General features: G+C 55.1%; 3 protein-coding genes across 3 annotated transcripts; 2 read left to right on the top strand and 1 right to left on the bottom strand.

Moving 5' to 3' along the window:
- Positions 1 to 3227: 3227 nt before the first annotated feature.
- Positions 3228 to 3849, bottom strand: C8Q71DRAFT_715451 (uncharacterized protein; the record flags this gene model as incomplete). The annotated part of the gene is made up of 3 exons (XM_047921045.1): positions 3228 to 3479; positions 3547 to 3750; positions 3817 to 3849. Coding segments are annotated over 3 exons (489 nt in total), but the record flags the coding sequence as incomplete, so codon positions are not given.
- A 7530-nt stretch (positions 3850 to 11379) lies between these two features.
- On the top strand, positions 11380 to 12825 carry C8Q71DRAFT_715391 (uncharacterized protein; the record flags this gene model as incomplete). Its single annotated transcript, XM_047921041.1, has 1 exon — positions 11380 to 12825. A coding segment is annotated over one exon (1446 nt), but the record flags the coding sequence as incomplete, so codon positions are not given.
- Positions 12826 to 13107: 282 nt separating this feature from the next.
- Positions 13108 to 13473, top strand: C8Q71DRAFT_689499 (uncharacterized protein; the record flags this gene model as incomplete). The annotated part of the gene is made up of 1 exon (XM_047919845.1): positions 13108 to 13473. A coding segment is annotated over one exon (366 nt), but the record flags the coding sequence as incomplete, so codon positions are not given.
- Positions 13474 to 14093: the final 620 nt, after the last annotated feature.

The raw sequence follows: 14093 nt of genomic DNA on the forward strand, positions 1-14093 counted from the left end.
TCCTCCTCAGCGTCGTCATCAAGGTCGAGGAACAGCTCTTCAGCCCCATCTGTAGCCTTAGCCCCAGCCGCTTCGCTTGCTTCGTCCTCAACTCCGAGTCCCTCATCTTCACCATCCTCCTCATTCGCTGCTGACACGCCAACGTCACGGAAAAAGAGATCGTTCTTGAGAGCACACTTCAGGGCCTGCAGGGCTTCGACAACGTCACCTTTCAGCCGATTGCGTCGTTTCGTGATGGTGATGCCAGCACTTGAGAAGGCACGTTCGCTCGAAACGGATGTTGCCATGATTGCCAAATAGTCGCGTGCCAGCTCAGCCCATGTAGGGAACCGATAAGCGTTCCGCTACAAGAATTGCTTGAGTGCAGATACACGGTGATTATACAGACGTACTCACCCCCCACCACTGTACCGTAGACATTCCTGCGGGTATCTTCTCCTTTAGGTCAATATAGCGCGAGTATTCACTCTCCCAGTCATCCTCCTCCACATCACAGCCACCTGGTAGGCTTCTCATTTGCTGCGAGATCGACGGTGAGTTGTCTTCGTCATCAGACAGCTCGACTATACTGGTAGGATGTGATCGTGATGATCCTTGGCTCTTTGGAACCGTCAATGCCGAGGTAGCGGTGGGAGCCGCCTGTGACTCGGACGACCTCGCGATGCGCTGTTCATAACGTGCCTTGAACTACAGAAATCTAGAGTAAGTGACGCTCATCATATGGATATCCTATCGAAAGCTCACGACTTCTCTTGTGAGTTGCTCAGCAGCCTCACAAAGTTCAGGTTCGTCTTTCCAGTTATTCTTGAAATGCGTGAGCCGTCTTGATGGCTCGAGCACTGCCGAAACCCGATATCATATCAGTGATTCCATATACTCTGAATCAAGTAGAATAGTACAGTACCTATAGAGAAGACATACGCGTCGTTATCACCGGTCTTGTCGTAATATTCGGCTATCTTGTCAAGCCCAGCCTGTATGGCAGGCTGGAAAAAGTCAAACCTCGAATCCTCCAAGAGCTTCGACCACTGCGCATGCAAGTCTTCGAGCGCTGGCAGCGCAAGATGGAGTGATGGGTTCTTCTCCGATGAGAACCGCTGCTGACATTCATCTGCAATCTATGCAGCCGCGACCCATCGTTGCTCGGCTGAGTCAAGGCCGCCTATCGGAGCGATGTATGGATTACTCACCTTCAAGACCCGTTGGAACGTCTTGATGCGCGCCCATTCGATGTTAGTGGGGATTAACGCGAGGAGCTTCGAGGCGGACAGAGCGTCAGAAGTTTTGCGTGACAGTTCTGTCATGAATTGACGAATGAACTGCCAGATTTCCACATTAGTCTGCCCACGACGAGCTTTCGTGATTGTATGCTCACCATTCGCAGACTGTACGCTCGGTTCAACATGACGTAGGTTGAAGACCATCGCACCTTCATGTCGACCACGAGTGTCTTGATCCCCGTCGGCTCGATACCGGCGTGAGCTTGGATATCGCGGAAGTGCTGTTTCCGTTGGCTTGAGGAGCGTTCCTGGGGCGGTGTCCTGAGCCCAAATTGTTTGGCTCAGGGACAGGTGTCGCGGCCAGACGCACACAGCCAATACGCCTACCGTATCGCTCGTACGCACACACCACACTGCGCGCACGAACCAGCAGAACCACCGAAACACGCACTATCTACGCAGTATACGACGCACGATACGCTGCACGACACACGATACCCGGTACGATGCACGGTCTGGTACACGGTACAGGAGACACCCGGCGCGCGCAATGCGGTGCGGTACGTGCGATGCGCAGTACATTGTGCGCAGGCGAACTCGTAGCGCATGACCAAGGACCGGTGACACGCGCCTCAGTCATCCCTACTCAGGCCCACCCAGGGGCAACAGGGGAGACGACTCACCTCGAGGAATAGGCTGCACAGATGAGCCTGTGACTCACTGCGACTCCGCGCGACTCAGCAATGACTCATGACCGGTCAAAGGAGGAAGGAATAGCCTGTGACTCACTGCGACTCGGCACGACTCAGCACGACTAGAATACCCCTGACCTGACATGTATATAAGCTAGCCCAGTTTCCCCCCAATGTAGTCTTTCCCCTACGTGCAGTTCCGAGTAACTCGTGCGCCTCACTGTTTGCTGATTACCCGTGCGTATCAGACAGTGTTAAGGGAGATTTGACCGGCCGCTGCAGCCTTAGCCAGCATAACCATCCTCTACTGCCATCTACGCCGAAGTTATTGTCTCGTCGCCACGTCGTATCATCGTCACGCTCGCCGTCTATCGTCCGCACCGCCGTATCCTCGAAGTCTGTCGTACCGCCGTCGTATCGCGTTCCGCCGAAGTCTGTCACGTATATCCGAGGTCTGTCGTATCGCCGTCGCGTCCCGCTGAAGTCTGTCGTCTCCTCGCCCACGTCCACGTATCCGCCGTATCACTCGTAACCTCGCACGCACGTCGCACGTCACGCTAAAATCGTACCAAGTCAGAGCGGATCCTCGGCGCACTGGTCCCTTCGATCACCGACTTCTCCCAATCGTTACTCCACCCCCCGAACTCACTGCGAATAGCCCGGCCTACGTCGCGCCCGGTGAACCGCAGCAGAGAAACAATTATCTGACCGACAGCGGCACAATCAGCCCCAAGGACATCTATCTGGGACATCTTTTGACCACAAACCTTGACTGACACGGCCCGTACAAGTCCGATCTCATCACGGACCGTACCCGACGTCTCCGGTATGTGTTCCTCAGGCTTGTGCGGGTCGTAATGCGGCGACTTACTTTGCTGTGCGATCACTGCCTGTGTGGCAAGATTAATGATATGTGCAAGACATCCTATACGACGTCGCGCAGGATCGAACTTGACGTTGGGGTGGTTCTTCGTAAGGACTGAGGCAAATTCCTTCATCATCCTGATGTTGGGACTTGCATTGTCGCACGTCACCATGAAAATCTGTATGTCCAGAACAGTGAGGGGCGGTATGGCATTGAATCGCGCAATTCAGCATAGGAGATCACACAGACTTACCCGGTCTGCAATACCAACCCTATCTGCGACCTTGTATAAGGCTTGGCCAAGCCGTTTGCCGCTATGGGATTCGTTCATGCGCACGAAGCCTATCACTGCAGCTTCGAGCGTCCAATCACTCATTGGTCGCTCTTCGATCCAATGAGCAGTGACCGCGAAATAGCCGTCAACGTTGCTGGCTTGCCACGCGTCACATGTTAAGCAGATGCGACCGCGAACACTCTCGCCCTAGGCAACAGTGACGTTAGGTATTTGAAGCACTGTACAGTACAAATGTATGTTGTTTTGCTCACTGAGAAACGTGTCTTCAAGTCCCTCATATATTTATGGAACATGTCTATGATCTCGCGGCGTGTGGCTGCGCGCTTTGGAAGTGTCACGGCACCTTTTGCGCGGGAGGCGATGTTGATCATTGTAATGAACGCGGGGTGTTCAAACGCGGCAATAGGCTAGAAAAAGGTGCAATGTGAGTCAGTACCATCCATTGCGCTCCGTGGAATGTACACAATCACATACCTGATCAGTAGCGATAAGCCACTTAACTGCGGCACTCCGGAAAGCGCTCTCGGAGTACGTAACCTCGTCTTCTTTGCGAGTCGTCGTGCGTACATGACCGTCTAGATTTGTCTGCTTCTGCGAGGTGGCTGCCGCTCGCGCCTTGATGTCATCTTCTAGCTTTGATTCGAATTTATTCTTGTCGCACCACTTGTGGTAACTCGCCTAGTGGAATCGATCAGACTACTATATGAACTCGGACATTACCAGAGCGTTGGCATCCAGACTTACCCGGTGGTGCGCAGCCAGGTGACGTCGGAGTGTGGACACATCCTGTACAAACGCAAAATCCCCTACACTTTTCTTCCTGTGTGCATGATGATTACCGTCAGATGCATTCCAGCCCAACCAAATTTACCAAATGTGACGTACTTGCACAGCTCACAGTCACGGACCCGTTGCATGCGGCTGTCCTTCGGATTACGGCGGTCATATGCCTGCCCAAAGAACGCATTGACATCTGCGGTCTTGTCCGCTCGACTCGCCTTGACACGCGGCGGCGCGCGAATGTGAGCAAGGTCGCGAAGCGTGCCGTCTTCACTGATAGGCTCTTCATTGTTCTGCTCGAGCTCGGGGGCGACAGGTGAGTGATCTCCTTGTGAACGATGCCGGACTAATGTAGTGGTTTTGTGAACATGAGATGCATCTGTAGAGAACATGATTACAGGGCGTACCTCGCTTGCGCGATTGCCGGCCGCTTCGCTCGTGTCCACTGCCACTGGCATTTGAATCATCCGACCCTGAGCTTTCCACCCTAGCACGTCGCTTGCCAGCTGATTTGCGAGGGGCGACCACCTCTGATCCATCGTCCGAGTCGTTGATGACGATTGGTGCTGGGACGTGTCCGCTTGCAGACGGACGCGTCACTTGCGTGTCTGTATGATGAAGTGATTCGTAGATTGAATCAACGAGCCCGGGAGGCTGTGCGAACAAACCACACATCACGCACCTGTAGTATCCCTGTCCTCTTCTGCCCCAGCGCCTGGATCGGACGCTACGTCACCTTCCTGATCTCCACTGGTATGCGCGCGAGCACCACGTGTTGCAGGTTGTTCTACATTATCCGGATCTCTTGCACGTTGACTTGGTCGGGAGATGCGCCGTGTCCGACTGTCTTCGGCAGGGCCAGGATCGGAGCTATCTATAAGTCCATAACTCGTGAACATGGCTGCCGCATTGTGATCTGTATGAAAGCCTACCCGCCCCTGCACGAACACGTACTCGCACCGTTAGATGTGACATGGCCTGAAGCCCAAGATTTCCAAGGGTTTGATAGTGTGGGAACGCAGTGGACGGATGTCGCGTGCCAGTGATGTAGTGCGATACGTTGAACGTCGATGGTATGAGGCGCCGGCGGCGAAGTGCTAGCCAGATGTCGCCAATGGTAGTCTCATCGGAGACAACTACATAGTGCCTATAATCAGCACCGCTCCTGATCTCTGACCACGTGGCCAGGAGGCGCAAAACCGTACCTAGCGGTACAGACTTCAGGTGAGTGCCCACACCAGCGTTTTCCGGTATACTGTTAGTCCCCATGACGAATATAGTATAAGGGCGGCAGCTGATGAGGCGGTTCAGACGATCCACACGCATATTTGAGACATGCGAGCGGTGTTGAACAGTGCGGCGTGAAGTGCGCGGGAGGAGGCGATGGAGAGCAAACTGCCTAGGGCAGCAAAGCGAGGCTGCCAAAAGAGCTTGTTAGTTCGAAGATATCACAAGCATAACAGACAGCTTACCTGAGACGAAGAGCACCAAGGACATGTACAAATGCAGGGATATGACGGTAAGTGCGATGCCATTTGCACCGGAGTTCACACTGCTATGCACTGCCACTTGTCTGTAGTATCGGAAAAGAGGATACAAAATGAGAAACGGCGAAGCAAAGAGGGTCAGACACATAGCCAGCCATGAGAAGTAGCGAAGTGCAATTGCGTCAGGCGTACTCGGGAGGAGGCAAGCACGATGCGGCCGACGGATTGCGGGCCGCCAGTATAGCGGATTCCCACTACTGTTGCTGTTAGCCATGACAGTAAGTCAGGGAGAGACAACGGGCGGAAGAGGGTAGCGTGCGCAATCGAGTCGCTGGCCCAGTCAGTTAAGGGGGACTTACTGGCTCGCCGCTCATCCAAGACATTGAAGCGGTTGAATCTATCGACCATGCCAAGTACAGACTGCCCCGACAGCGCAAGCAGCGGCGCGTCAATACCGGCAGTTGCACGGTGGAGCTGCAGCTGATGGAGGCCGCGGCACAGGGGTACATTCCTTGGTGAAAGTTTATGTATTGAGGTACACTGAACTCAGAACACGTAGGAATAGTAGACAAGAAACTTAGCTACAGACCAACTGTGAAACGCGAACGGCCCTCCATTTCTTAACTGCTGCGCGCCGCGTCCTGGGGACTTGCAAAGCGTTTGGATCTCTCCAAGTTTCTGGTTGGAGTCCCGCCATTGCACGCGCTGTCGATGGTCGCATGATCGGGGATCTTGCGTTGTGGTGCTAGCGTCGAGGGGCCCGATGGTAATGCCGCATGGTGTGTGATAAGGCTCGAGGAGAAAACGTTCAGGCGATCCTGAAAAATGGCTTAGGGCGACGCATGGCCTTGCAGTGCCACCGACTGGCTGACTCAGCTTCCCAATTTGGGTACCACGAGCCCCGGCTTTACAGGCCGGGCTCAGGCTTTAAAGTTTGAAAGCCGGGCCCTTCCAGCCGGCCCAAAGAGGCTTGGGCCGGGCTCTGAACGGCTCAGCCCGGCTCGGCCGGGCTGGGCTCGGGCTCACGAGCCCGGCCACCAACATCACTAGTAGCAGGTGGCGGAAGCATTGACATCAGGAAAAAGGTCTCCCGGCCATAGCTCAGGCTCAGAGTATATAGCTTACCTAGCTCTCCAGAGGCCGTGTAGTCCCATGTGACAGCTATAGATGCCTATAATGCCCACGCAGGTGTAAGCCCGACGTCCGCACGTTGGGAAATCACTCTAGAGGCAGAACAGGAACTAGGCGTCTTCGTTGCACAACAGTAAGACTGAAGTAAGTACAGGATATTGCTAGATATAGTAAGACGTACCTTCGTTGCACAACAGTAAGACTGAAGAGCAACAAAGGGGGAAAACGAACCAAGTAGGGAGGTGACGCTTATGTAACGTATCACGAGAGCAGGACAGTGGTGTAGTGATCGTGTGCGGAACGTAAGTAATAGTATAGTAATCGCGGTCTAGTAATGTAGTAACCGACGAGAGCCGTGTTACACTCACCCGTCCTCTAAAGCATGCATTATCCTAAGAGTCCAGAGTCCATAAGAAGTCATCAAGAGCTGAGAGGTCGTCGACAGCAGAACCAGGTAGCCAAGTGTCTGAGCCCGAGTTGTACCCGTGCCAGCGGACCAAGTACTGCCAGCCGCGCCCACGGCGTCAGCGGTCCAAGATCGACTCGACTTCGAATTCCTCCTGCCCGTCGGCAGTGATGATAGGACCCGGTCGAGCGTGTTCGCGTGACGGGAACAGAGCACCATCGTTTTCGCGGAAGGGCTTCAGCAGAGCGGCGTGAAAGGTTGGGAAGATGTTCATGGAAGCGGGAAGGTCGAGTGTGTACACGGACGCCTGTGGATGCGCGTGCAACACGGAGAAAGGACCGTCCCAGCGTACCATAAACTTAGCAACTTGATGATCGCCACGTTGCATGTATTCGCGACGACGATGGAAGGTGGAGAGTAACACTGGCACTTTATCACCTTCCTTGTATTCGATTTCGGTGCCGCGGTGCACGTTCGCCATGAGGGCTTGGTGAAGTTTTGTCAGGAATAGATTGTCTTGGGCCTCCATGACGTCCGTTTCGATGTGGTGCAGGACGTTTGCCGCAGCTTCGGACACCGAAGCGTCATCGCGAGCGACCCGAATGTTGTCATTAATGAGCGGCGGGATTAGACGAGGGCTGCGACCGGTGAGAAGCTGGAATGGAGTGAACCCAGTCGAGGCGTTGACCGTGTTCATTATGGCGAAGCGAACACGAGGGAGTGCGCGAACCCAACCCTTTTGATTGCGCGCGACATGGTAACGCAATGCTTGGATGACTGTCTTGTTCGTACGCTCGGAAGCACCGTCCGTCTGTGGGTGGAAGGAAGTGGACATCTTCCACTTGACGCCTGCAAGCTTCTGGAGCGCCTGCCAGAACTTCGATACGAAGAGTTTGTCGCGATCACTGATCACCACCGAGGGCATACTGTTGTGGCAATACTAGCCGTCGAAGAACTGTGGAGCGAATTCTTCTCCTGAGACGTCCATGGTGGTGGGGATGATGCGCAAGTCCGTGCCCATACGACACGTCACCGTCGCGAGACAGTTGAAGCCAGAATCCGGCGGCAAGGGACCAATGAAGTCAATTGTGATCTCCTCACAACGGCCGTCAGGGACGGGCAGCGGATGCAGGGGACCAGGAGGCTTCCACGTGCTCGACTTGTTCCGCTGACACTCCTCGCAGGCGGGGATGTAAAGTGACTCGAAGTCCTTGCGCATGTTAGGCCAGTAGTAAGCACTGCGCAGAGTCGCGTACCCCTTGTCGAAGCCGAAATGCCCCAACGCATCATGCGCAAGACGGAACAGCGACTCCCGCAGGTCGGTGATCCGCGGCACGACGAGATGGTTCCCAATGAACAGGAGACCATCACGTTCGACAATGCCGATGGACCCAACCGCTTTGCACAACTTGACACACCACACGTCCGTGGTATAGCCAGCGCGAATGCGGTCCAATAGCGCCTTGTCAGTCGTCGCGGTCATCGCGACAGCCGCAGGCAAAGCATCAACACACCCGGTCGCGTCACGCAGACAACGGGTCGCGTCCCTTAGCTCGCCAACTGCCGCGCATGCAGACGGGTCAATTAGAGAATCAACCGGGCAGCGCGACAGAACATCGGCTGCAACGTTATGTTCACCCTTCACATACTGGATTGTGAAGTCATACTGCGCCAAGAACTCCTGCCATCGAGCCTGTCGTCGAGACAGGTCCTTTTGACAATGGAAGTTCTCGAGCGTGCGATGATCAGTGAACACAACGAACGGGGCGCCCAACAGCTCGACACGCCACTTCTTAAGAGCACGTACAATGGCCAGTAACTCCTTCTCGTGAACCGGGTAGTTCAGCTCCACGCCCTTGAGCGAACACGAGTCGAATGCCACGGGGCGGGCAGAGCGCAGGGTAGGACCAAAGGAGAGCATCGCACCAGTGCGGAGGTCGGAGGCATCGCAAGAGACAAAGATCTTGTTGGTGTCCAGCGCGTCGTGGTCAATGACAGTGAGCACTTCCCGACTACAGACCAGGTCCTTGATCCCGTCGAAGGCATGCTGATGCGCGTCAGACCACGGCGGGAAGTCCTTGTCGGCCTCCTTTGTCGTCAGAGGATCGAGAACCTGTGTGTATTGTGCCAGCTGCGGTAAGAAGTTGGCAACATACCGGACGAGCCCGAGGAAGGCGCGAACGTGAGACGTGCACTTGGGGATAGGCCAAGCGAGGATCTTGTCGACCTTAGACTTGTCCGCTTCGATGCCGGCCGCAGAGATATGATGGCCAAGGAAGTCGACATCGAGGAGGAAAAGTTGGGTCTTCTTGTAGGAACAGACGAGGGCGTGATCGCGCAAGGCCTGAAGAATGAGTCGAACATGCTCGCGGTGTTGTTCGAGAGAGTCAGACCAGATGATGATGTCGTCGAGGTAAACGTGACAGAACTTCCCAATGTACTTCCTGAGCGCTGTGAACATCCGACGTTGATGCGTCGCAGGCGCGTTACGACAACCCTGGGGCATGACTGTCCATTCGTATAGCCCCCAAGGTGTCGTTATCGCACTGTATTTGACGTGGTCGGGATGTACGCGTGTCTGGAAGAAGGCATTGGTCATATCCATCTTGCCCCAGATCTTGCCCTTCGCGCAGTCAGACAAGATGTCAGAGATCTTGGGCAAGGGATGGCTGTCTGGCACCGTCTTCTCATTGAGGGCCCTGTAATCGTTCACCCACCGAGGCTCAGCGGCAGGGTCAGACTTCGGGATGAGGAAACATGGCGAGGCGTACGGGCTGTTCGACGGCCGCAGACAACCGGCATCGAGATGGTCCTGTAACATCTGCTTCCAAACCTCGCGATACTGCTTCGGTGTAACGTGGACGTTACCGTAACGTTATTTACTGTATGACTATACTGGGACTTATCATGTATATTACGATCGCGTGTATTGGGGCCTACCTTTAAAGGTAGGCGCCAGCGGGTGTGGGAGCTCAGCTCTTTACACTCGTCACTAGGTACCGCACCACTCTGGAATAGAGACTGGGTGCAGCGTACTTCGACTTGTGTGAGGAGCGCCATACTTTTTTACGCTCCTTCGAAAGCTCGAACTTCTAAGCAGAAGTGCGTGCGGTCAAATCACACGTCATCAGACAACGAGCGCGATCCATCAACATTCCATCAGACTCCATCAAAGAGTACGACCGGAAAGGCAAGCTGCTACCACTACGAGATAGCAGCGGCCGTTTCCGAAAAGCAAACCCAATGACTACCAACGTACCGTCATCATTAATCCCGAAAGGGACATCCGGCGCCGGAGCATCTACTGCGACGGCTGGAGGACCATCAGGAGTATCAGCTGAAGGCTGGTACTCCTCGGGAGGAGTAACAGCCGGAACACCGGACTCCCACTCCTCAGAAGGAGTAGCAGCTGGGAAGAGCCGAGCGTCTCCATCCATCAAGACGGAGTGTGAGGACAATACGACCCAGGAAGGTAAACCGGGCGATGGCGCACAGCCAACGACCCAAGCTACGACCATCCGCACGCAGGATGCGCCCGCGAGGGAGCCTCCTGCGGATGCGGCGGAAGGATCGTCACAAACACGATCCAGACCGACCAGTGCGTCTGGCTCACGAGCAGGATCCCGCGATGGATCCCGCCGGAGGAAGGTAGCTAAGCTATCAGTAATAGCGAAGTTCCAAAAGACGATTGGCCAGCTCCGAGAGGACCTGGACAACGACCTGCAACATCAGAAAGATTCGATGTTGCAGGCAATGCAACATCAGAAAGACACGATGTTGCAGGCCATGCAACATCATAAGAATACAATGTTGCAGACCCTCCATGAAGCAGCAATGGCGGCACAGCAGGATATTGAGGGTATCGAGGCAGAGGTGGCAACGGGGGAGGCAAGCGATGGGAGCGAGACATCGAGTCAGGCGTCCGAGGAACTGAAAGGACCGCCCAAAAGGGTCAAGCCAAGGGTACATTCGGAGAATGTACCCATGCAAGGCCGCTCAGAGGACCCAGTCCTACAAGCCGCTGCAGAGACCTTGAAGTTGCCCCGGCAAAAGGGTGAAACTGAGGAACAGTTTCAACGACGACGTGCCGCAAACGAGCGACTGGCCTCGATGCCACAGACCATAACCACTGCTAGTGGTTATAGTCGGATCGTCCGTTCGCCGCAGCGCACGGCGGGCCCGGGGTACGATAGAATCAACTATCATTACCGACCGGACGTACCCCCAGGAGCCATTGCGCTGGACGACCACGGCAAACCGCTACTGCCAGAGGAGGAAACATTCTGGGGACAGATCCCGGCGACACCATCACCCGCGGAAAGAGCGAACCACACGAGCCGTGGTCCGCGCACACCCGGGATGAGTGATACAACCCGGCACTTCCAGAAGGAAGTGCCGAAGCCAGAGACGCGACCCTCGCACTCACTTGAAGAAGCACGGCGAGGGCCACCATCGAAGATGGATAATGTCCGGCACTTCCAGGAGGGAGTACCTAACCCGGGAATGCAGACTCCTCATCATCGCAATGAGGTTCCGCGAGGACCCCTCACAAGGGAGGACAAAGACTGGCACCTCCAAAGGGAGGTGCCAAGGACAGAGAGACAACGCTCGTACCCCCGCGAGGGTGTACGAGTATCATTCCCTCCTGGAGTAGGCGGCTCGAGCCCATCCTCAGGGCGAACAAGTCATGAATACGACTACCAGGGCATGCACTCATACATGCAAGGTAGTGGTAGTCACGACGAGGCTCCGTCCATCTCAGCGATGAACATAGCTGGCCCGGTCCATAGCATGAACCGATCCCTCGATCACTGCCTAGATATGATCGAGGAGATGGTGGGCGAGGACCCGGATGGCGAAACACCATCCTACCTGAGGACGGCCAAGATGGACAAGCCATCCACCTGGTCAGGGACCGATGATTTGTACGCGTTCGAAGAGTGGCTCTTCGAACTGCTCATGTTCTTCGCTGTATTGCACATCACGGGTCCCCGTCTCGACAGGGACCGAGTGCAAATTGCCGGGAACTCGCTGGCCGACAGTGCCAAGGATTGGTACTTCTGCCACGTACAATCACCCCGACGGAGCAAACGGCAATGGTCGTTTGCAGAAGCGATCATGGCGCTGCACCGACGGTTTATCCACCAGGATGGTGAGATAAAGGCCATTGAGTCCTGGAGCAAGGTAACCTACCACAAGAGTGGCGGGGTGACCGAGCTACTCGACAAGATGACCCAATACGCCGACCGTATGGCAGAGCGCCCCGGGGACTACGAATGGAAGCGCCGCTTCTTAACGGCACTACCATCCGAAATGGAGGAGACCTTGCGCAAGGTCTACTTCATCACCCCCGAACGGTCACCATTCGGGAGCATCGTACAGGCCGCAAGCAGGTACGAATTTGCGATGCAATCAGCCGCTGCGTCGAGGACCGCTCAGACGAACACCATGACCAAGGATGGTAGTGGTGCACTACGGAAATTCGCGACCCAACTAAGCAGCCGCACCCGAGCGACTGGACAGTCGACACGGTTCTCGTCTCGACCCAGTGCATTGAATACGGGATACACTAAGCCACCACCGACCTCGACGGCGGTGGTGGTTAGTGATAAAAGCTTGGTGAAACACGCAGCACCATCGGGGAAAGCTACCACTCCAGCGAGTGGTAGCACCGTTATATGCTGGAGCTGCGGTGAACAAGGACACACTACTAGAGATAAGGACAAGTGCAAGAACGGGGGAAGATTACCGCCTCGCAAAACAGGCCGCATGAATGCAGCCCGTATTGTGGAGGACGACGGGACGGACTCTGCTGAAGAGTACGTCCATGTCGAGCCGGTACCCACGGACCACACCGACCAACCGGTGGATGTGCAAAGTGGGGAGGAAGCCGAAGTGACTGACTACCCCCAATCAGAGTATGGGGGGTCACAGTACGCATACGATGACCCTGGGGAGACATCCCCCATCGACGAATACGAAAGCGACGGTGGCAGAGATGCTCGCATGGGATTCATGGCGTACAGGGCCATGCGCGTCGAGCGTAAATCATCGACGCAGGTGAGCCAGGAGAACCTGGCTCATCCGTCATATAAGGCGGCCATTAAGGACATTGCACGTATGAATGCCATACAGACGATTCCGCCGGCCCGTACCATGAAGGCCGCTTGGCTATACGACTCGAAGATCCGTCGGACCTCCGAGCCACGGGACCAGCCAGAACGTAGCCCGGAAACAACGAGAACGTTGTGTGCGGAGATTGACGTCAATGGCGTAAAGGCGTACACCCTATTCGACACAGGGTGTACTACCGACGCAATGTCGCCCGAACTGGCATTCTTAGCCAAAGCTGACCGTGTAGATCTGAGGGAGCCCCTCAATCTACAACTGGGGACGAAAGGTAGTCGCACCACGATTAATTATGGTGCACGACCTCGCATCCAGGTGGGACCAGTAAACGGCGTCAACTACATGGATGTAGTTGACATCGACCAGTATGATGTTGTACTCGGTACCACGTTCTGCATCAAGCACAACGTGGTGCTGGACTTCCGCAACCACAGTATTTGGGTAGACGGGGTGGCTATACCAGCATACACCGTCGCTCAAGAAGCGGAGGTTCTTGAACACCGACGCAATGCACGGAACGCGCGACTGACAGCGCAACTCCGTGTAACATCCACCCCAAGACAATAGGGTAGCACAGTGAGATCCACCGCTGTGCAACCCCCCTGGTCTCGCTTCGCTAAGGAAGACATTACGGTCTTGAGGGGGGAGGGGATCGACGGCGACGTCAATTCCCAGGTGGAAACGTCAACAAAAAACATAGTACCACGCCCGAGACAGGAAGTGGTACCAGAATTATTCAAAAAAGAGAAAAAGATTGACAAAGTACACGGACCACCACTTCTAAAACCAGAAGTGGTGAACCGCAGGAAAGTGCCGGTAACGATAGGCAAGCGACATACGGCCACATTACCGAATGTTGCCGAAGATAATGTACCTATGGTACACTCGTCGCAACAACCGCGAAGGGACCTATACGGTCGATTGGATCCATGGGGAACCAACGACAAAGTCGACCGGGTAATATCCAACTTCCTCCAAGACGAGGAAGTTCGACAAACCCTTGACGACAACCCCCAGGTCGTCGCCAACAGAGAGCGATGGTTGAAGGAGTGCAAGGATATAATGAAGCCTCCGCCACTGGAGTTGCC

The sequence above is a fragment of the Rhodofomes roseus genome, assembly GCF_022264815.1.
Source record: "Rhodofomes roseus strain CIRM-BRFM 1785 chromosome Unknown C8Q71scaffold_26, whole genome shotgun sequence".
In the NCBI taxonomy this organism is placed as follows: Eukaryota; Fungi; Basidiomycota; class Agaricomycetes; order Polyporales; family Fomitopsidaceae; genus Rhodofomes; species Rhodofomes roseus.